The sequence below is a fragment of the Oncorhynchus gorbuscha genome, unplaced genomic scaffold (genome assembly GCF_021184085.1).
Source record: "Oncorhynchus gorbuscha isolate QuinsamMale2020 ecotype Even-year unplaced genomic scaffold, OgorEven_v1.0 Un_scaffold_736, whole genome shotgun sequence".
Lineage (NCBI taxonomy): Eukaryota > Metazoa > Chordata > Actinopteri > Salmoniformes > Salmonidae > Oncorhynchus > Oncorhynchus gorbuscha.
In genome coordinates, this window is record NW_025745784.1 from 72140 (window position 1) to 93885 (window position 21746).

The 21746-nt window shown below is 44.3% G+C and overlaps 2 protein-coding genes across 3 annotated transcripts in view; one reads left to right on the forward strand and one right to left on the reverse strand.

The window, feature by feature from the left end:
• Positions 1-277: 277 nt before the first annotated feature.
• smcr8a (Smith-Magenis syndrome chromosome region, candidate 8a) lies at positions 278-17120 on the reverse strand. 2 transcript variants are annotated; one of them, XM_046335389.1, is made up of 7 exons: positions 16592-17120; positions 16375-16523; positions 14323-14583; positions 12391-13815; positions 4044-4268; positions 1131-1668; positions 278-1049 (listed from the first exon to the last, which is right to left on the reverse strand). In XM_046335389.1, exons 1-7 carry the CDS (start codon positions 16787-16789, stop codon positions 792-794), a joined length of 3054 nt encoding a protein of 1017 aa, XP_046191345.1. In that variant the 5' UTR covers positions 16790-17120; the 3' UTR covers positions 278-791. The 2 variants fall into 2 exon arrangements, with proteins under 2 accessions (XP_046191345.1, XP_046191344.1); XM_046335388.1 differs by having other exon boundaries at positions 278-1668.
• Positions 17121-17682: 562 nt separating this feature from the next.
• The window catches only part of LOC124019945 (DNA topoisomerase 3-alpha-like), a 48204-nt gene continuing 44140 nt past the window's right edge, over positions 17683-21746 (forward strand). The window contains 4 exon segments of the mRNA XM_046335385.1: positions 17683-18337; positions 19111-19170; positions 19376-19449; positions 19540-19615. Coding sequence (XP_046191341.1) covers positions 18116-18337; positions 19111-19170; positions 19376-19449; positions 19540-19615 — 432 coding nt within the window. The 5' untranslated portion in view covers positions 17683-18115.

The window sequence follows — 21746 nt, forward strand, 5'->3', positions numbered from 1 at the left end:
AGGCCCTCAGTCTCTCCTGGTTACCTAGAAGACAGAGACAGGCCCTCAGTCTCTCCTGATTACCTAGGAGACAGAGACAGGCCCTCAGTCTCTCCTGGTTACCTAGGAGACAGAGACAGGCCCTCAGTCTCTCCTGGTTACCTAGGAGACAGAGACAGGCCCTCAGTCTCTCCTGGTTACCTAGGAGACAGAGACAGGCCCTCAGTCTCTCCTGATTACCTAGGAGACAGAGACAGGCCCTCAGTCTCTCCTGGTTACCTAGGAGACAGAGACAGGCCCTCAGTCTCTCCTGGTTACCTAGGAGACAGAGACAGGCCCTCAGTCTCTCCTGATTACCTAGGAGACAGAGACGGGCCCTCAGTCTCTCCTGGTTACCTAGGAGACAGAGACAGGCCCTCCCATCTCCAACCTAGAGTGAATCTACCGCAGATCTGTCTCCTCCGGTGTTGTTTTGAGGAGGTGAGTAGAGAGGACTTGAAGGCTCTCAGGAGATTCGACCCCAGTCAGTGTTTCAGATCAGATCTTGTATAGGAGACTGGTGGTGTAGTTAAAGGTGAAGCTGGGTGGAGCTCTGCTCCTAGAAGCAGACTGATGGACGGTAGGGTCTAGGTACTGCGCTGGGGTTATAGCGCCCCCAGTGGTAGGGTCTATGTACTGCGCTGGGGTTATAGCACCCCCAGTGGTAGGGTCTATGTACTGCGCTGGGGTTATAGCGCCCCCAGTGGTAGGGTCTATGCCAGTCTCTGGGGTTATAGCGCCCCCAGTGGTAGGGTCTAGGCCCGTCTCTGGGGTTATAGCGCCCCCAGTGGTAGAGTCAGGCCAGTCTCTGGGGTTATAGCGTCCCCAGTGGTAGAGTCTAGGCCAGTCTCTGGGGTTATAGCGCCCCCAGTGGTAGGGTCTAGGTACTGCTCTGGGGTTATAGTGCACCCAGTGGTAGGGTCTAGGCCCGTCTCTGGGGTTATAGCACCCCCAGTGGTAGGGTCTATGTACTGCGCTGGGGTTATAGTGCCCCCAGTGGTAGGGTCTAGTATGTTGTTAGCTTCCAGGTCCTGCTGTGTGGTTCCAGGCCTGTTGTCCTTCTCCAGGTGGGGTTGTGTCGTAACAGCTCCTCCTGAGGTACTGTCCAGGTCCTGCTGTGTGGTTCCAGGCGTGTTCTCCTTCTCCAGGTGGGGTTGTGTCGTAACGGCTCCTCCTGAGGTACTGTCCAGGTAATGCTGTGTGGTTCCAGGCCTGTTGTCCTTCTCCAGGTGGGGTTGTGTCGTAACAGCTCCTCCTGTGGTACTGTCCAGGTAGTGCTGTGTGATCAGCTGACTCAGGTACATCAGGATGGAACAGTCGTCTTCCCCAAGCCTGAGCTGATCCCTCAGGAAGCCTCTCGTCCTCTCCTCCACTTCCTGTCTCTCCTCCAGGTGGCTGATGGGAAGGTGGAGGTGATGCGTAAAGCTAAGGAGGAAGGCCCGGGAAGCCAGTCCACTGAGCACGTTCTGGAGATGAAGGAAGTAGGTGGAACCTCGACGCAGACGGGTTCGGTGGTCCGCCACGTTGGCCAGGAGGGTTCCGCGGTAGCCGGGGCAACGGAGGGTCTTCCGGTCGGCGTCCAGGACGGAGATGTATCGGCTGTAGCGAGACAGCGAGCAGAGCATGCTGGTCCCCACGGGAGACGCCATCCTGGGAGGGAAAGAGGGAGGAGAACTTCAGTCTGAGTAAGATGCAAAGCGCCTCGTGAAAGTCTAGACAGATTTTATATTGATCAATGGGGGAAAACGATCCCAAATAAATGCACTTTCTATACTTTAAGGCCGCAAAATGACAACTATGCAAGGGGTGTTAATTAGGCTGTCTGTATGAGTAGGAGCTAGGAGGCATGTCTACTGTATATAGGGCAGGAGGAGGCACGTCTACTGTATATAGGGCAGGAGGCACGTCTACTGTATATAGGGCAGGAGGCACGTCTACTGTATATAGGGCAGGAGGCACGTCTACTGTATATAGGGCAGGAGGAGGCACGTCTACTGTATATAGGGCAGGAGGAGGCACGTCTACTGTATATAGGGCAGGAGGCACGTCTACTGTATATAGGGCAGGAGGCACGTCTACTGTATATAGGGTAGGAGGAGGCACGTCTACTGTATATAGGGCAGGAGGAGGCACGTCTACTGTATATAGGGCAGGAGGAGGCACGTCTATTGTATATAGGGCAGGAGGAGGCACGTCTATTGTATATAGGGCAGGAGGAGGCACGTCTATTGTATATAGGGCAGGAGGAGGCACGTCTACTGTATAGGTAGGGGCAGGAGGAGGCATGTCTACTGTATATAGGGCAGGAGGAGGCACGTCTACTGTATATAGGGCAGGAGGAGGCACGTCTACTGTATATAGGGCAGGAGGAGGCATGTCTACTGTATATAGGGCAGGAGGAGGCATGTCTACTGTATATAGGGCAGGAGGCATGTCTACTGTATATAGGGCAGGAGGAGGCATGTCTACTGTATATAGGGCAGGAGGAGGCATGTCTACTGTATATAGGGCAGGAGGAGGCATGTCTACTGTATATAGGGCAGGAGGAGGCATGTCTACTGTATATAGGGCAGGAGGAGGCATGTCTACTGTATATAGGGCAGGAGGAGGCATGTCTACTGTATATAGGGTAGGAGGAGGCATGTCTACTGTATATAGGGCAGGAGGAGGCATGTCTACTGTATATAGGGCAGGAGGAGGCATGTCTACTGTATATAGGGCAGGAGGAGGCATGTCTACTGTATATAGGGCAGGAGGAGGCATGTCTACTGTATATAGGGCAGGAGGAGGCATGTCTACTGTATATAGGGCAGGAGGAGGCATGTCTACTGTATATAGGGCAGGAGGAGGCATGTCTACTGTATATAGGGCAGGAGGAGGCATGTCTACTGTATATAGGGCAGGAGGAGGCATGTCTACTGTATATAGGGCAGGAGGAGGCATGTCTACTGTATATAGGGCAGGAGGAGGCATGTCTACTGTATATAGGGCAGGAGGAGGCATGTCTACTGTATATAGGGCAGGAGGAGGCATGTCTACTGTATATAGGGCAGGAGGAGGCATGTCTACTGTATATAGGGCAGGAGGAGGCATGTCTACTGTATATAGGGCAGGAGGAGGCATGTCTACTGTATATAGGGCAGGAGGAGGCATGTCTACTGTATATAGGGCAGGAGGAGGCATGTCTACTGTATATAGGGTAGGGGGAGGCATGTCTACTGTATATAGGGTAGTGGGGGCATGTCTACTGTATATAGGGTAGGAGGAGGCATGTCTACTGTATATAGGGCAGGAGGGGGCATGTCTACTGTATATAGGGTAGGAGGAGGCATGTCTACTGTATATAGGGCAGGAGGAGGCATGTCTACTGTATATAGGGCAGTTGACTGTATATGGGCTAGTTATAACAGGAAGTTGATCGTATATGGGCTAGTTATAACAGGAAGTTGACCGTATATAGGCTAGTTATAACAGGAAGTAGACCGTATTTGGGCTAGTTATAACAGGAAGTTGACCGTATTTGGGCTAGTTATAACAGGAAGTTGACCGTATATGGGCTAGTTATAACAGGAAGTTGACCGTATATGGGCTAGTTATAACAGGAAGTTGACCGTATATGGGCTAGTTATAACAGGAAGTTGACCGTATATGGGCTAGTTATAAAAGGAAGTTGACCATATATGGGCTAGTTATAAAAGGAAGTTGACCGTATATGGGCTAGTTATAACAGGAAGTTGACCGTATATGGGCTAGTTATAACAGGAAGTTGACCGTATATGGGCTAGTTATAACAGGAAGTTGACCGAATTTGGGCTAGTTATAACAGGAAGTAGACCATATTTGGGCTAGTTATAACAGGAAGTTGACCGTATATGGGCTCGCTATAACAGGAAGTTGACCGTATATAGGCTAGTTATAAAAGGAAGTGTTTCGGTCAAAAGATGCACTGCCTGACCCCAGGACTGATGACAGCATCATGTCATGTGACAGCCTGCTGCTGTAGAGCCCCGCCCCTTCCTCCTCACCTCTGCAGTCCTATGAGTTTCCATCTCTGTAGGTCAGTGAGGCTGAAGGGGCAGGAGAGCCAGGGCTGGACCCTCTCCCCACAGCGCCCGGGTCCAGGCACGTAGAGGGCCAGAGCGGACACCAGCCTCCTGACCCTCCCCTCCTCAGATCCCAGGACCACCAGGGTTCGACCACTCAGTAGGGACCACAGGGCATGCAGGGCAAACGGATACTGACGAACAAACCTGGAGGTAGAGACCGAGATGATCACGCTATTGGTCACATACACGTTTTCAACAATGTTATTGAGGGTGTTTCTGGCTCCAACAGTACAGTAGTATCTAACTAAATGCTTGTGTTTCTAGCTCCAACAGTCAGTAATATCTAATGCTTGTGTTTCTGGCTCCAACAGTACAGTAGTATCTAACTAAATGCTTGTGTTTCTAGCTCCAACAGTCAGTAATATCTAATGCTTGTGTTTCTGGCTCCAACAGTACAGTAGTATCTAATGCTTGTGTTTCTAGCTCCAACAGTACAGTAGTATCTAACTAAATGCTTGTGTTTCTAGCTCCAACAGTGCAGTAGTATCTAATGCTTGTGTTTCTAGCTCCAACAGTACAGTAGTATCTAACTAAATGCTTGTGTTTCTAGCTCCAACAGTACAGTAGTATCTAACTAAATGCTTGTGTTTCTAGCTCCAACAGTACAGTAGTATTTAACTAAATGCTTGTGTTTCTAGCTCCAACAGTGCAGTAATACCTAATCCTTGTGTTTCTAGCTCCAACAGTACTATAGTATCTAATGCTTGTGTTTCTAGCTCCAACAGTACAGTAATATCTAACTAAATGCTTGTGTTTCTGGCTCCAACAGTACAGTAATATCTAATGATTGTGTTTCTGGCTCCAACAGTACAGTAGTATCTAATGCTTGTGTTTCTAGCTCCAACAGTACAGTAATATCTAATGATTGTGTTTCTGGCTCCAACAGTACAGTAGTATCTAATGCTTGTGTTTCTGGCTCCAACAGTACAGTAGTATCTAATGCTTGTGTTTCTAGCTCCAACAGTCAGTAATATCTAACTAAATGCTTGTGTTTCTAGCTCCAACAGTACAGTAGTATCTAACTAAATGCTTGTGTTTCTAGTTCCAACAGTACAGTAGTATCTAACTAAATGCTTGTGTTTCTAGCTCCAACAGTACAGTAGTATCTAACTAAATGCTTGTGTTTCTAGCTCCAACAGTACAGTAGTATCTAACTAAATGCTTGTGTTTCTAGCTCCAACAGTACAGTAGTATTTAACTAAATGCTTGTGTTTCTAGCTCCAACAGTGCAGTAATACCTAATCCTTGTGTTTCTAGCTCCAACAGTACTGTAGTATCTAATGCTTGTGTTTCTAGCTCCAACAGTACAGTAATATCTAACTAAATGCTTGTGTTTCTAGCTCCAACAGTACAGTAGTATCTAATGCTTGTGTTTCTAGCTCCAACAGTACAGTAATATCTAATGCTTGTGTTTCTAGCTCCAACAGTCAGTAATATCTAATGCTTGTGTTTCTAGCTCCAACAGTGCAGTAGTATCTAATGCTTGTGTTTCTAGCTCCAACAGTACAGTAGTATCTAATGCTTGTGTTTCTAGCTCCAACAGTACAGTAATATCTAATGCTTGTGTTTCTAGCTCCAACAGTACTGTAGTATCTAATGCTTGTGTTTCTAGCTCCAACAGTGCAGTAATATCTAATGCTTGTGTTTCTAGCTCCAACAGAAGTTGACCTACAGTAATATCTAATGCTTGTGTTTCTAGCTCCAACAGTCAGTAGTATCTAATGCTTGTGTTTCTAGCTCCAAAAGTACAGTAATATCTAACTAAATGCTTGTGTTTCTAGCTCCAACAGTACAGTAGTATCTAATGCTTGTGTTTCTAGCTCCAACAGTGCAGTAGTATCTAATGCTTGTGTTTCTAGCTCCAACAGTACAGTAGTATCTAATGCTTGTGTTTCTAGCTCCAACAGTACAGTAGTATCTAATGCTTGTGTTTCTAGCTCCAACAGTACAGTAGTATCTAATGCTTGTGTTTCTAGCTCCAACAGTGCAGTAGTATCTAACTAAATGCTTGTGTTTCTAGCTCCAACAGTCAGTAATATCTAATGCTTGTGTTTCTAGCTCCAACAGTACAGTAGTATCTAATGCTTGTGTTTCTAGCTCCAACAGTGCAGTAGTATCTAACTAAATGCTTGTGTTTCTAGCTCCAACAGTCAGTAATATCTAATGCTTGTGTTTCTAGCTCCAACAGTGCAGTAGTATCTAATGCTTGTGTTTCTAGCTCCAACAGTACAGTAGTATCTAACTAAATGCTTGTGTTTCTAGCTCCAACAGTACAGTAGTATCTAACTAAATGCTTGTGTTTCTAGCTCCAACAGTACAGTAGTATTTAACTAAATGCTTGTGTTTCTAGCTCCAACAGTGCAGTAATACCTAATCCTTGTGTTTCTAGCTCCAACAGTACTGTAGTATCTAATGCTTGTGTTTCTAGCTCCAACAGTACAGTAATATCTAACTAAATGCTTGTGTTTCTAGCTCCAACAGTACAGTAATATCTAATGCTTGTGTTTCTAGCTCCAACAGTACTGTAGTATCTAATGCTTGTGTTTCTAGCTCCAACAGTGCAGTAATATCTAATGCTTGTGTTTCTAGCTCCAACAGTACAGTAATATCTAATGCTTGTGTTTCTAGCTCCAACAGTCAGTAGTATCTAATGCTTGTGTTTCTAGCTCCAAAAGTACAGTAATATCTAACTAAATGCTTGTGTTTCTAGCTCCAACAGTACAGTAGTATCTAATGCTTGTGTTTCTAGCTCCAACAGTGCAGTAGTATCTAATGCTTGTGTTTCTAGCTCCAACAGTACAGTAGTATCTAATGCTTGTGTTTCTAGCTCCAACAGTACAGTAGTATCTAATGCTTGTGTTTCTAGCTCCAACAGTACAGTAGTATCTAATGCTTGTGTTTCTAGCTCCAACAGTGCAGTAGTATCTAACTAAATGCTTGTGTTTCTAGCTCCAACAGTCAGTAATATCTAATGCTTGTGTTTCTAGCTCCAACAGTACAGTAGTATCTAATGCTTGTGTTTCTAGCTCCAACAGTGCAGTAGTATCTAACTAAATGCTTGTGTTTCTAGCTCCAACAGTCAGTAATATCTAATGCTTGTGTTTCTAGCTCCAACAGTGCAGTAGTATCTAATGCTTGTGTTTCTAGCTCCAACAGTACAGTAGTATCTAACTAAATGCTTGTGTTTCTAGCTCCAACAGTACAGTAGTATCTAACTAAATGCTTGTGTTTCTAGCTCCAACAGTACAGTAGTATTTAACTAAATGCTTGTGTTTCTAGCTCCAACAGTGCAGTAATACCTAATCCTTGTGTTTCTAGCTCCAACAGTACAGTAATATCTAATGCTTGTGTTTCTAGCTCCAACAGTACAGTAATATCTAACTAAATGCTTGTGTTTCTAGCTCCAACAGTACAGTAATATCTAATGATTGTGTTTCTAGCTCCAACAGTACAGTAGTATCTAATGCTTGTGTTTCTAGCTCCAACAGTACAGTAATATCTAATGATTGTGTTTCTAGCTCCAACAGTACAGTAGTATCTAATGCTTGTGTTTCTGGCTCCAACAGTACAGTAGTATCTAATGCTTGTGTTTCTAGCTCCAACAGTCAGTAATATCTAACTAAATGCTTGTGTTTCTAGCTCCAACAGTACAGTAGTATCTAACTAAATGCTTGTGTTTCTAGCTCCAACAGTACAGTAGTATCTAACTAAATGCTTGTGTTTCTAGCTCCAACAGTACAGTAGTATCTAACTAAATGCTTGTGTTTCTAGCTCCAACAGTACAGTAGTATTTAACTAAATGCTTGTGTTTCTAGCTCCAACAGTGCAGTAATACCTAATCCTTGTGTTTCTAGCTCCAACAGTACTGTAGTATCTAATGCTTGTGTTTCTAGCTCCAACAGTACAGTAATATCTAACTAAATGCTTGTGTTTCTAGCTCCAACAGTACAGTAGTATCTAATGCTTGTGTTTCTAGCTCCAACAGTACAGTAATATCTAATGCTTGTGTTTCTAGCTCCAACAGTCAGTAATATCTAATGCTTGTGTTTCTAGCTCCAACAGTACAGTAGTATCTAATGCTTGTGTTTCTAGCTCCAACAGTACAGTAGTATCTAATGCTTGTGTTTCTAGCTCCAACAGTACAGTAATATCTAATGCTTGTGTTTCTAGCTCCAACAGTACTGTAGTATCTAATGCTTGTGTTTCTAGCTCCAACAGTGCAGTAATATCTAATGCTTGTGTTTCTAGCTCCAACAGTACAGTAATATCTAATGCTTGTGTTTCTAGCTCCAACAGTCAGTAGTATCTAATGCTTGTGTTTCTAGCTCCAAAAGTACAGTAATATCTAACTAAATGCTTGTGTTTCTAGCTCCAACAGTACAGTAGTATCTAATGCTTGTGTTTCTAGCTCCAACAGTGCAGTAGTATCTAATGCTTGTGTTTCTAGCTCCAACAGTACAGTAGTATCTAATGCTTGTGTTTCTAGCTCCAACAGTACAGTAGTATCTAATGCTTGTGTTTCTAGCTCCAACAGTACAGTAGTATCTAATGCTTGTGTTTCTAGCTCCAACAGTGCAGTAGTATCTAACTAAATGCTTGTGTTTCTAGCTCCAACAGTCAGTAATATCTAATGCTTGTGTTTCTAGCTCCAACAGTACAGTAGTATCTAATGCTTGTGTTTCTAGCTCCAACAGTGCAGTAGTATCTAACTAAATGCTTGTGTTTCTAGCTCCAACAGTCAGTAATATCTAATGCTTGTGTTTCTAGCTCCAACAGTACAGTAATATCTAATGCTTGTGTTTCTAGCTCCAACAGTCAGTAATATAATTCTTGTGTTTCTAGCTCCAACAGTGCAGTAGTATCTAATGCTTGTGTTTCTAGCTCCAACAGTACAGTAATATCTAATGCTTGTGTTTCTAGCTCCAACAGTGCAGTAGTATCTAATGCTTGTGTTTCTAGCTCCAACAGTACAGTTATATCTAATGCTTGTGTTTCTAGCTCCAACAGTACAGTAATATCTAATGCTTGTGTTTCTAGCTCCAACAGTACAGTAATATCTAATGCTTGTGTTTCTAGCTCCAACAGTACAGTAATATCTAATGCTTGTGTTTCTAGCTCCAACAGTACAGTAATATATAATGCTTGTGTTTCTAGCTCCAACAGTACAGTAATATCTAACTAAATGCTTGTGTTTCTAGCTCCAACAGTACAGTAATATATAATGCTTGTGTTTCTAGCTCCAACAGTACAGTAGTATCTAACTAAATGCTTGTGTTTCTAGCTCCAACAGTACAGTAATATCTAACTAAATGATTGTGTTTCTACAGTAGCTCCAACAGCACAGTAATATCTAACTAAATGCTTGTGTTTCTAGCTCCAACAGTCAGTAATATCTAATGCTTGTGTTTCTAGCTCCAACAGTACAGTAATATCTAATGCTTGTGTTTCTAGCTCCAACAGTACAGTAATACCTAATGCTTGTGTTTCTAGCTCCAACAGTCAGTAATATCTAATGCTTGTGTTTCTAGCTCCAACAGTACAGTAATATCTAACTAAATGCTTGTGTTTCTAGCTCCAACAGTACAGTAATATATAATGCTTGTGTTTCTAGCTCCAACAGTACAGTAATATCTAATGCTTGTGTTTCTAGCTCCAACAGTACAGTAATATCTAACTAAATGCTTGTGTTTCTAGCTCCAACAGTACAGTAGTATCTAATGCTTGTGTTTCTAGCTCCAACAGTACAGTAATATCTAATGCTTGTGTTTCTAGCTCCAACAGTGCAGTAGTATCTAATGCTTGTGTTTCTAGCTCCAACAGTACAGTTATATCTAATGCTTGTGTTTCTAGCTCCAACAGTACAGTAATATCTAATGCTTGTGTTTCTAGCTCCAACAGTACAGTAATATCTAATGCTTGTGTTTCTAGCTCCAACAGTACAGTAATATCTAATGCTTGTGTTTCTAGCTCCAACAGTACAGTAATATCTAATGCTTGTGTTTCTAGCTCCAACAGTACAGTAATATCTAACTAAATGCTTGTGTTTCTAGCTCCAACAGTACAGTAATATCTAATGCATGTGTTTCTAGCTCCAACAGTACAGTAGTATCTAACTAAATGCTTGTGTTTCTAGCTCCAACAGTACAGTAATATCTAACTAAATGCTTGTGTTTCTAGCTCCAACAGTCAGTAATATCTAATGCTTGTGTTTCTAGCTCCAACAGCACAGTAATATCTAATGCTTGTGTTTCTAGCTCCAACAGTACAGTAATCTCTAATGCTTGTGTTTCTAGCTCCAACAGTACAGTAATATCTAATGCTTGTGTTTCTAGCTCCAACAGTACAGTAATATCTAATGCTTGTGTTTCTAGCTCCAACAGTACAGTAATCTCTAATGCTTGTGTTTCTAGCTCCAACAGTACAGTAATACCTAATGCTTGTGTTTCTAGCTCCAACAGTACAGTAATATCTAACTAAATGCTTGTGTTTCTAGCTCCAACAGTACAGTAGTATCTAACTAAATGCTTGTGTTTCTAGCTCCAACAGTACAGTAATATCTAACTAAATGCTTGTGTTTCTAGCTCCAACAGTCAGTAATATCTAATGCTTGTGTTTCTAGCTCCAACAGTCAGTAATATCTAATGCTTGTGTTTCTAGCTCCAACAGTCAGTAATATATAATGCTTGTGTTTCTAGCTCCAACAGTCAGTAATATATAATGCTTGTGTTTCTAGCTCCAACAGTACAGTAATATCTAATGCTTGTGTTTCTAGCTCCAACAGTCAGTAATATCTAATGCTTGTGTTTCTAGCTCCAACAGTACAGTAATATCTAATGCTTGTGTTTCTAGCTCCAACAGTACAGTAATTCCTAATGCTTGTGTTTCTAGCTCCAACAGTACAGTAATATCTAATGCTTGTGTTTCTAGCTCCAACAGTACAGTAATATCTAATGCTTGTGTTTCTAGCTCCAACAGTACAGTAATATATAATGCTTGTGTTTCTAGCTCCAACAGTCAGTAATATCTAATGCTTGTGTTTCTAGCTCCAACAGTACAGTAATATCTAAATGCTTGTGTTTCTAGCTCCAACAGTACAGTAATATATAATGCTTGTGTTTCTAGCTCCAACAGTACAGTAATACCTAATGCTTGTGTTTCTAGCTCCAACAGTACAGTAGTATCTAATGCTTGTGTTTCTAGCTCCAACAGTACAGTAATATCTAACTAAATGCTTGTGTTTCTAGCTCCAACAGTACAGTAATATATAATGCTTGTGTTTCTAGCTCCAACAGTACAGTAGTATCTAATGCTTGTGTTTCTAGCTCCAACAGTACAGTAGTATCTAACTAAATGCTTGTGTTTCTAGCTCCAACAGTACAGTAATATATAATGCTTGTGTTTCTAGCTCCAACAGTACAGTAATATCTAATGCTTGTGTTTCTAGCTCCAACAGTACAGTAATACCTAATGCTTGTGTTTCTAGCTCCAACAGTACAGTAATATCTAATGCTTGTGTTTCTAGCTCCAACAGTACAGTAATATCTAATGCTTGTGTTTCTAGCTCCAACAGTCAGTAATATCTAATGCTTGTGTTTCTAGCTCCAACAGTACAGTAATATCTAATGCTTGTGTTTCTAGCTCCAACAGTACAGTAATATCTAATGCTTGTGTTTCTAGCTCCAACAGTACAGTAATATCTAATGATTGTGTTTCTAGCTCCAACAGTACAGTAATATCTAATGCTTGTGTTTCTAGCTCCAACAGTACAGTAGTATCTAATGCTTGTGTTTCTAGCTCCAACAGTACAGTAATATCTAATGCTTGTGTTTCTAGCTCCAACAGTACAGTAGTATCTAATGCTTGTGTTTCTAGCTCCAACAGTACAGTAGTATCTAATGCTTGTGTTTCTAGCTCCAACAGTCAGTAATATATAATGTTTGTGTTTCTAGCTCCAACAGTACAGTAATATCTAATGATTGTGTTTCTAGCTCCAACAGTCAGTAATATCTAATGCTTGTGTTTCTAGCTCCAACAGTACAGTAATATCTAATGATTGTGTTTCTAGCTCCAACAGTCAGTAATATCTAATGCTTGTGTTTCTAGCTCCAACAGTCAGTAATATCTAATGCTTGTGTTTCTAGCTCCAACAGTACAGTAGTATCTAATGCTTGTGTTTCTAGCAGGTATAGAAAACACTCACATAGACTGGAGATATCAGGAGTCCTCTAAACTATAGAATGTATTAATCAACCAATGAGTGACTCACCTGAGCGCTCCCTGCCCGGCCCTCTTCTTCTGCCTCAGCGTTACCAACCCCCCGTACCCCAGAGGTGAGCCGGCCCGTTCGGACCCCGTAGACGCTGACATGGTACAGTCCCACCCGTCCTGGTCCGAACCCCTGGAGGTGGTATCTCCCGAGGAGGAGACGGGCAGGTCCAGCCCAGCCCCAGGGCTCTGGCAGTGGGGGGAACCCAGGCCGTAGTCCCCCTGGACCGGCAGCAGGGCCTGGGGCTCCTGGTTGACCACCAGGGGAAGCGGTAGAGAGCCGGGCTGCAGCCCAGAAGCAGGCAGCGCGTCTGGGGGAGAGGAGTTGTACAGGAAGCCCTCCTGAGACATGCAGCAGGCTGTGTCCATCTGGACCAGTAACTCAGGATCAGGAACTCTCTGTCCATCACCCTCATCTGTCTCAGCCCCTCCATCCTCTGTCTCAGCCCCTCCCTCCTCTGTCTCAGCCCCTCCCTCCTCTGTCTCCCTCTTTCTGTTAGACACTCCTTCTGCCTCTCCCTCCCTCTCACACACACGGTGTCTCTCACCCTCGCCCCCCTCCTCAGCCTCCAGCAGAAAAACAGGGGTCTGATCTCCTCCCTCACGTCCCTCCTCCTCCTCTCCTCCACTCCTGTCACTACTAAAGCTGTCCTTATTCTCCTCAGAGCTTTCCTGGTCCTGCGTCTCCATGGTCAGATCAGAGAGTGACGACTCCAGCCTCTCCTCCCCGGTCAGGGCCTCACTCTGCTGGGCAGAGTTATCAGGGCAGGGGGGGTTCACCTCCACAGACTCCGGTGGCTCGGGGCAAAGCACGATGGAAGGGGTGAGTATGTGTGAGTCCGTCCCCGCTGTGTGGTTGAGAGAACAGAAGATTCTTCCCAGCACCGCTACTTCCTCTTCCTCCTCCCCTAGCTCCTCCTCAAACAGGAAGTTGGTGACGTTCTGCTTCCTGCGTAGCGCTCGGTCCAGGCGGCGGGTGTACAGGTAACACAAGTCCCCCCGGAAACACCGCTCTGTGTGGTTGAGTAGTTCCACGGTGGCCTCGTAGAACCTCTCCTCGCACAACTCCGTCAGGTTCTTCAGACGCTTGGCGAAACACTTGGCCGACTTCCCCTTGATCAGCTGCGGGGTGTAGGACTGCCTCCTCTGTCCCGCCTCCTCCTCCGTGTCACGGTCGGGGCCAGGCGGCGCGTCTCTATGTCTCTGTGACTCGGTGACACAGTGTTGACAGTGTGCGGCATGGGGGTCTCGGCGGGGGCGGAGGGGGTACGAGGTGATCTGCCTCAGCAGGTCTCGGTGCTCGTAAATACTCTTCTCCATCGCCGCAAGCTCATTGGCCTTGTCCACCGCGCGGGCGGAGTAACACCCCTGAGGCCCCGCCTCCCGCTGAAGCCCCTCCTCTTTCTGCAGAACAGACCGTGTGTACCTGGCAGGAGGGGCACAACAGGAAGTTACAACAGATGGTAGGAACCTGTGTGTGTGTGTCAGAGTGTGTGTGTGTGTGTGTCAGAGTGTTGTGTGTGTGTGTCAGAGTGTGTGTGTGTGTGTGTGTGTCAGAGTGTGTGTGTGTGTGTGTGTGTGTGTGTGTGTGTGTCAGAGTGTGTGTGTGTGTGTGTGTGTGTGTGTGTGTGTGTCTCAGAGTGTGTGTGTGTGTTCAGTGTGTGTGTGTGTCTCAGAGTGGGTGTGTGTCTCAGAGTGTGTGTGTGTGTGTCAGAGTGTGTGTGTGTGTGTCAGAGTGTGTGTGTGTCAGAGTGTGTGTGTGTGTGTCAGTGTGTGTGTGTGTGTGTCAGAGTGTGTGTGTGTGTCAGAGTGTGTGTGTGTGTCAGAGTGTGGGTGTGTGTCAGAGTGTGGGTGTGTGTCAGAGTGTGGGTGTGTGTCAGAGTGTGGGTGTGTGTCAGAGTGTGGGTGTGTGTCTCAGTGTGTGTCCTCATACTCCAGGTCACGTAGCTTCCTCTGCAGCTCGCGGGCGAAGGCCCGTCGGTTTCCGGTCTTCAGGCACTCGGAGGCGCGGGAGAAGAGGAGCGACAGCTCCTGGAACTGCAGCATGATCTTCCTCTCGTCGGCAGAGACGTAGGCCATACAGAACGGGCGGACGAAGCCTCGGGCCTCCAGGTCATAGAGTGTCAGGTGGTGAACGTAGGCAAACGCCCCCTCCTTAGAGTCACCCAGCACCACCCGGGAGTCCTCCACAAAACTACAGGGGAGAGAACAGACTAGTCAAATGCACCCTCCTTAGAGTCACCCAGCACCACCCGGGAGTCCTCCACAAAACTACAGGGGAGGAGAGAACAGACTAGTCAAACGCCCCCTCCTTAGAGTCACCCAGCACCACCCGGGAGTCCTCCACAAAACTACAGGGGAGGAGAGAACAGACTAGTCAAACGCCCCCTCCTTAGAGTCACCCAGCACCACCCGGGAGTCCTCCACAAAACTACAGGGGAGGAGAGAACAGACTAGTCCTCCACAAAACTCAGGGGAGGAGAGAACAACTAGTCAAACGCCCCCTCCTTAGAGTCACCCAGCACCACCCAGCACCACCCTGGAGTCCTCCACAAAACTACAGGGGAGGAGAGAACAGACTAGTCAAACGCCCCCTCCTTAGAGTCACCCAGCACCACCTGGGAGTCCTCCACAAAACTACAGGGAGGAGAGAACAGACTAGTCAAACGCCCCCTCCTTAGAGTCACCCAGAACCACCCGGAGTCCTCCACAAAACTACAGGGGAGGAGAGAACAGGACAATTAGAGTAGAATATAATAGAATACCCCTAGAAAAGAATTAGAGAGTAGAACCCAGAACACCATTAGAGTAGAGTCCTCAGAACAGATTTAGAGTAGAATGTAATACAAAACTACAGAATGGAATTAGAGTAGAATAGAATGTAACAGAACAGAATTAGAGTAGAATGTTAGAATGTAACAGAAAATAATTACAGTAGAAGAGGACAGAATATTAGAATGTATCAAGAATAGAACAGAAAATAATTACAGAAATGAACAGAATTAGAGTAGAACATTAATATAATGTAACAGAAAATAAGTAGAATAACAGAATATCCTCAGAATAGAACAGAATAAACAGAACAGGGGAGGTAGAGAACAGACTAGTCAAACGAAACCCCCCCTCCTTAGAGTCACCCAGCACCTGTTCCACTGGAGTCCTCCACAAAACTACAGGGAGGAGAGAACAACTAGAGTAGAACGCCCCTCCTTAGAGTACAAATACAATATCATTAGAATTTATGCAAAGTGGCTGTTCCACTGATGTCATAAGGTGAATGCACCAATTTGTAAGTCGCTTCCTGGATAAAGCGTCTGCTAAATTACTTAAATGTAAATGTAATGTAATGTAAATGTAACAGAAAACAGTAAAATAGGATATCATTAGAGCAGAGTACAAATACAATAGGACATCATTAGAGTACAATACAAATACAATAGGACATCATTAGAGTACAATACAAATACAATATCATTAGAGTACAAATACAATAGGACATCATTAGAGTAGAGTACAAATACAATAGGATCATTAGAGTACAATACAAATACAATAGGATATCATTAGAGTAGAGTACAAATACAATAGGACATCATTAGAGTAGAGTACAAATACAATAGGATATCATTAGAGTAGAGTACAAATATAATAGGATATCATTAGAGTAGAGTACAAATACAATAGGATATCATTAGAGTAGAGTACAAATACAATAGGATATCATTAGAGTACAATACAAAATACATTAGGATATCATTAGATATCATTAGAGTACAAATACAATAGGATATCATTAGAGTAGAGTACAAATACAATAGGACATCATTAGAGTAGAGTACAAATACAATAGGACATCATTAGAGTACAAATACAATAGGATATCATTAGAGTACAATACAAATACAATAGGATATCATTAGAGTAGAGTACAAATACAATAGGACATCAGAGTAGAGCACAATAAACAATGAAATAGGACAGCTACCTGAGTCGTGGGTATCCGCTGCCGGTGGGGTGTCCTACGAACGAGGCCTGGTAGTCAACAGACATGATCCTCAGACTGAAGTAGTTGAGGTCAAAGGTCCCAAACACCTTCGGGTCGTCAGGAATGGTGAGAAGAGGCTGGGGGCCCACCTGGAGGGGGCAACACAAGGTCAGCTCATTACACACACACACCCCCCCCCGGTTTCCCTGGTACCGACCTGCTCAGAGAACTCTGATATGAGGATGAAGTCCTTAGTGAACTTGGCGTATGCCGTCTTGGCCCAGGGGTTGGCGTTGTTATCCGATGGGAACAGAGGGACAGAGAACTCTTCTGGCACCACCCAGGGGTTGGGGTACCCTACCTCCCCAAAATCATCCTCCTTAGTAAACGCCACCACGTCTGGGGCACCGATCATCTTTCTCTGGACCGGGCTTGGGTCAGCTTTGACGTCAGAGGAAGTCCATCCACTAGGCTAGATGTCTGCCTGATAGCCAGTCTGACTGTCGGTCTGTCTGTATCCCTCTACTCGCTGGGAGTAACAGTCCACGACACTGACGGTTGTAATGTCGGTCTGTCGTCTGCGTCCCGTTACCTCTACCAGCTGGGAGTGGTCTTCACCTGTCTGTCCATGATGATATCACACGATGCAGGAAGGCCACACATCAACATGACATTTGACCAAAGGCTGTCTGTCTGTCTGTCTGTCTGTCTGTCTGTCTGTCTGTCTGTCTGTCTGTCTGTCTGTCTGTCTGTCTGTCTGTCTGTCTGTCTGTCTGTCTGTCTGTCTGTCTGTCACCGCTGCATATAAACAATAGCACTTAACACCGGGACTATCTCTCTGGCTCCGTCCCCGGTACAGTACCGACGTCAAGACAGTTATCTGGCAAACAGACGACGCGTAACGGAACACGACCGTATCCCGACACACCACCAATGACACATTGCTCGTCCGGGGAATCGTGCACCGTTACCGGGTAATATCGGCAGTGGCCCGTCATGCACTGGTATAATAAAGTCCCAGTAGTAAATACGGTGAAACTATTTAATGTTAAGTGTACATCCTGACCGTCGCCATATTAAAATCCGCTGGTAGTTACCACGTGACCAGCTCACATAAGGAAGTAGCTGTCTGTCCTAAAATTACAAACCTAATATGACACATTCAACATGATTTAAGATTGTGAATCACAATTTCAATCTTGAAAATAGATACTCTTCACGTAGTATTTTTGGCGTAAAATTAAAGGACATCGGCATAAAAAAGTATTATTCATACGAACAGGAAGGGTTTTTTACGACAGTTGTTTTTACGACATCATCGATTTACGACTGCTGTCGTTAACAAGCGCGGAATTTGTAAAATCAATAACATCACATTTATCTGCCCTTTTTTACCAACCCTTTCAGTTGGCAAAATAGTTTTAAAACGATTTATTTATTAGCAGATTGGGTCCACGCTAATGCACGTTACATTGTAAATTGTGTTTAAGTGATCAGGAAAATTGTTAAGGTTAAAGTTTGACATGGAAACTTAGTTTCAGGGTTGAAGTTTGACATGATTTCTACTCCCATCAAGCTAACTGACCCTGTGAGATCTGGACAGTTTTATGTTGTGTCAATCAGTCAAAATAACAGTTTGTAACAACGCTTCAGGAGTTATATTGACTAATATTAGCTGGGCACGACGTGTGTGTAACGTTATGACAAGTGTAGCTCCCAACGCGCCCTGGCTAGGCTAGCTATGCTGATACATCATCTGACTCGGGCTCTGTTCACAACCGGACGACCGTTAACGTTACGGCTCCAGGTCCACAGGGGGTTGAGCGTCACCGGACAGAAGAGGACAGACTCCCCGGGAGACATGATCCGGAGGACTCAGATCAAACGGGTTCTCTGTGTGGCGGAGAAGAATGACGCGGCCAAAGGCATCGCGGAGATCATGTCTGGCGGCAGAGCGAGGAGGGTGGGTCTGTGTGTGTGTGTTGGAGGGTGGGTCTGTGTGTGTGTCTGGGTCTGTGTGTGTGTTTGGGTCTGTGTGTGTGTTTGGGTCTGTGTGTGTGTCTGGGTCTGTGTGTGTGTTTTGGAGGGTGGGTCTGTGTGTGTGTCTGGGTCTGTGTGTGTGTTTGGGTCTGTGTGTGTGTTTGGGTCTGTGTGTGTGTCTGGGTCTGTGTGTGTGTCTGGGTCTGTGTGTGTGTCTGGGTCTGTGTGTGTGTCTGGGTCTGTGTGTGTGTTTGGGTCTGTGTGTGTGTCTGGGTCTGTGTGTGTGTTGGAGGGTGGGTCTGTGTGTGTGTCTGGGTCTGTGTGTGTGTTGGAGGGTGGGTCTGTGTGTGTGTTGGAGGGTGGGTCTGTGTGTGTGTTGGAGGGTGGGTCTGTGTGTGTGTTGGAGGGTGGGTCTGTGTGTGTGTTGGAGGGTGGGTCTGTGTGTGTGTGTGTTTGGGTCTGTGTGTGTGTGTTGGAGGGTGGGTCTGTGTGTGTGTCTGGGTCTTAGGTGTGTGAGAGAAATGTTTTTTTTTTATCAGTACATGGGACGATTGTCTGTTTATCTCAGCTTCCAGCTGTCTTCCCATGACATAATGTCTCACATCAACAGGTGTGATTGTCTCTGTTTATTGTCTCTGGCTGTCTGTCTATAATAAACTGTCTGTGTTCCAGAGGGAGGAGCTGTCCGTCTATAATAAACTGTCTGTGTTTCAGAGTGAGGGGCTGTCTGTCTATAATAAACTGTCTGTGTTTCAGAGTGAGGGGCTGTCCGTCTATAATAAACTCTATGAGTATGAATACAACCTGTTTGGAAGGGTAAGTAGCAGCATTCAACACTACTCCTGCTCTATCCCAGGTGTGTTTGGGATTTGGTGGTGGCTCATTTTGTGTGTGTGTGTGTGTGTGTGTGTGTGTGTGTGTGTGTGTGTGTGTGTGTGTGTGTGTGTGTGTGTGTGTGTGTGTGTGTGTGTGTGTGTGTGTGTGTGTGTGTGTGTGTGTGTGTGTGTGTGTGTGTCTACAGAATGTCACGGTGTGTATGACCTCAGTGTCAGGTCATCTGTTGGGTCTGGAGTTCAAGGCTCAGTTCCAGAAATGGTGAGATTTACGACTTCTGTCATCGTACGACACCTCCTATAGTGCTCTCTCTCTCTGTGTGTAACTGTGTGTGTGTGTGTGTGTCCCCAGGCACAGCTGTAATCCTGTCCTGCTGTTTGATGCTGAGGTGGAGAAGTATTGTCCTGAGAACTTTGTTCAGATCAAGGTAGTCTAGTTGAACATACTGTTACTGTCTCTAACTGTTACTGTCTTCTGTCTCTAACTGTTACTGTCTTCTGTCTCTAACTGTTACTGTCTCTAACTGTTACTGTCTCTAACTGTTACTGTCTTCTGTCTCTAACTGTTACTGTCTCTAACTGTTACTGTCTTCTGTCTCTAACTGTTACTGTCTCTAACTGTTACTGTCTCTAACTGTTACTGTCTTCTGTCTCTAAATGTTACTGTCTCTAACTGTTACTGTCTCTAACTGTTACTGTCTCTAACTGTTACTGTCTTCTGTCTCTAACTGTTACTGTCTTCTGTCTCTAACTGTTACTGTCTTCTGTCTCTAACTGTTACTGTCTCTAACTGTCTCTAACTGTTACTGTCTTCTGTCTCTAACTGTTACTGTCTCTGTTACTGTTCTGTCTCTAACTGTTACTGTCTTCTGTCTCTAACTGTTACTGTCTCTAACTGTTACTGTCTCTATCTGTTACTGTCTTCTGTCTCTGTTACTGTCTCTAACTGTTACTGTCTTCTGTCTCTAACTGTTACTGTCTCTAACTGTTACTGTCTCTAACTGTTACTGTCTCTAACTGTTACTGTCTTCTGTCTCTAACTTTTACTGTCTCTAACTGTTACTGTCTTCTGTCTCTAACTGTTACTGTCTCTAACTGTTACTGTCTCTAACTGTTACTGTCTCTAACTGTTACTGTCTTCTGTCTCTAACTGTTACTGTCTCTAACTGTTACTGTCTTCTGTAAATGTTCTGTCTCTAACTGTTACTGTCTCTAACTGTTACTGTCTTCTGTCTCTAACTGTTACTGTCTCTAACTGTTACTGTCTCTAACTGTCTTAACTGTCTACTGTCTCTAACTGTTACTGTCTCTAACTGTTCTGTCTCTAACTGTTACTGTCTCTAACTGTTACTGTCTCTAACTGTTACTGTCTCTAACTGTTACTGTCTTCTGTCTCTAACTGTTACTGTCTCTAACTGTTACTGTCTCTAACTGTTACTGTCTTCTGTCTCTAAATGTTACTGTCTCTAACTGTTACTGTCTCTAACTGTTACTGTCTCTAACTGTTACTGTCTTCTGTCTCTAACTGTTACTGTCTCTAACTGTTACTGTCTTCTGTCTCTAACTGTTACTGTCTCTAACTGTTACTGTCTCTAACTGTTACTGTCTTCTGTCTCTAACTGTTACTGTCTCTAACTGTTACTGTCTTCTGTTACTGTCTGTCTCTAACTGTTACTGTCTCTAACTGTTACTGTCTTCTGTCTCTCTGTTACTGTCTCTAACTGTTACTGTCTTCTGTCTCTAACTGTTAACTGTTACTGTCTTCTGTCTCTAACTGTTACTGTCTCTAACTGTTACTGTCTCTAACTGTTACTGTCTCTAACTGTTACTGTCTTCTGTCTCTAACTGTTACTGTCTTCTGTCTCTAACTGTTACTGTCTTCTGTCTCTAACTGTTACTGTCTCTAACTGTTACTGTCTCTAACTGTCTACTGTCTCTACTGTCTACTGTCTCTAACTGTCTTCTGTCTCTAACTGTTACTGTCTCTAACTGTCTCTAACTGTTACTGTCTTCTGTCTCTAACTGTTACTGTCTTCTGTCTCTAACTGTTACTGTCTCTAACTGTTACTGTCTCTAACTGTTACTGTCTCTAACTGTTACTGTCTTCTGTCTCTAACTGTTACTTTACTGTCTCTAACTGTTACTGTCTCTCTTACTGTCTCTAACTGTTACTGTCTCTAACTGTTACTGTCTCTAACTGTCTCTAACTGTTACTGTCTCTAAACTGTCTTACTGTCTCTAACTGTTACTGTCTTCTGTCTCTAACTGTTACTGTCTCTAACTGTTACTGTCTTCTGTCTCTAACTGTTACTGTCTCTAACTGTTACTGTCTCTAACTGTTACTGTCTTCTGTCTCTAACTGTTACTGTCTCTAACTGTTACTGTCTTCTGTACTGTCTCTAACTGTTCTGTCTCTTACTGTCTCTAACTGTTACTGTCTCTAACTGTTACTGTCTTCTGTCTCTAACTGTTACTGTCTCTAACTGTTACTGTCTTCTGTCTAACTGTTACTGTCTCTAACTGTTACTGTCTCTAACTGTTACTGTCTCTAACTGTCTC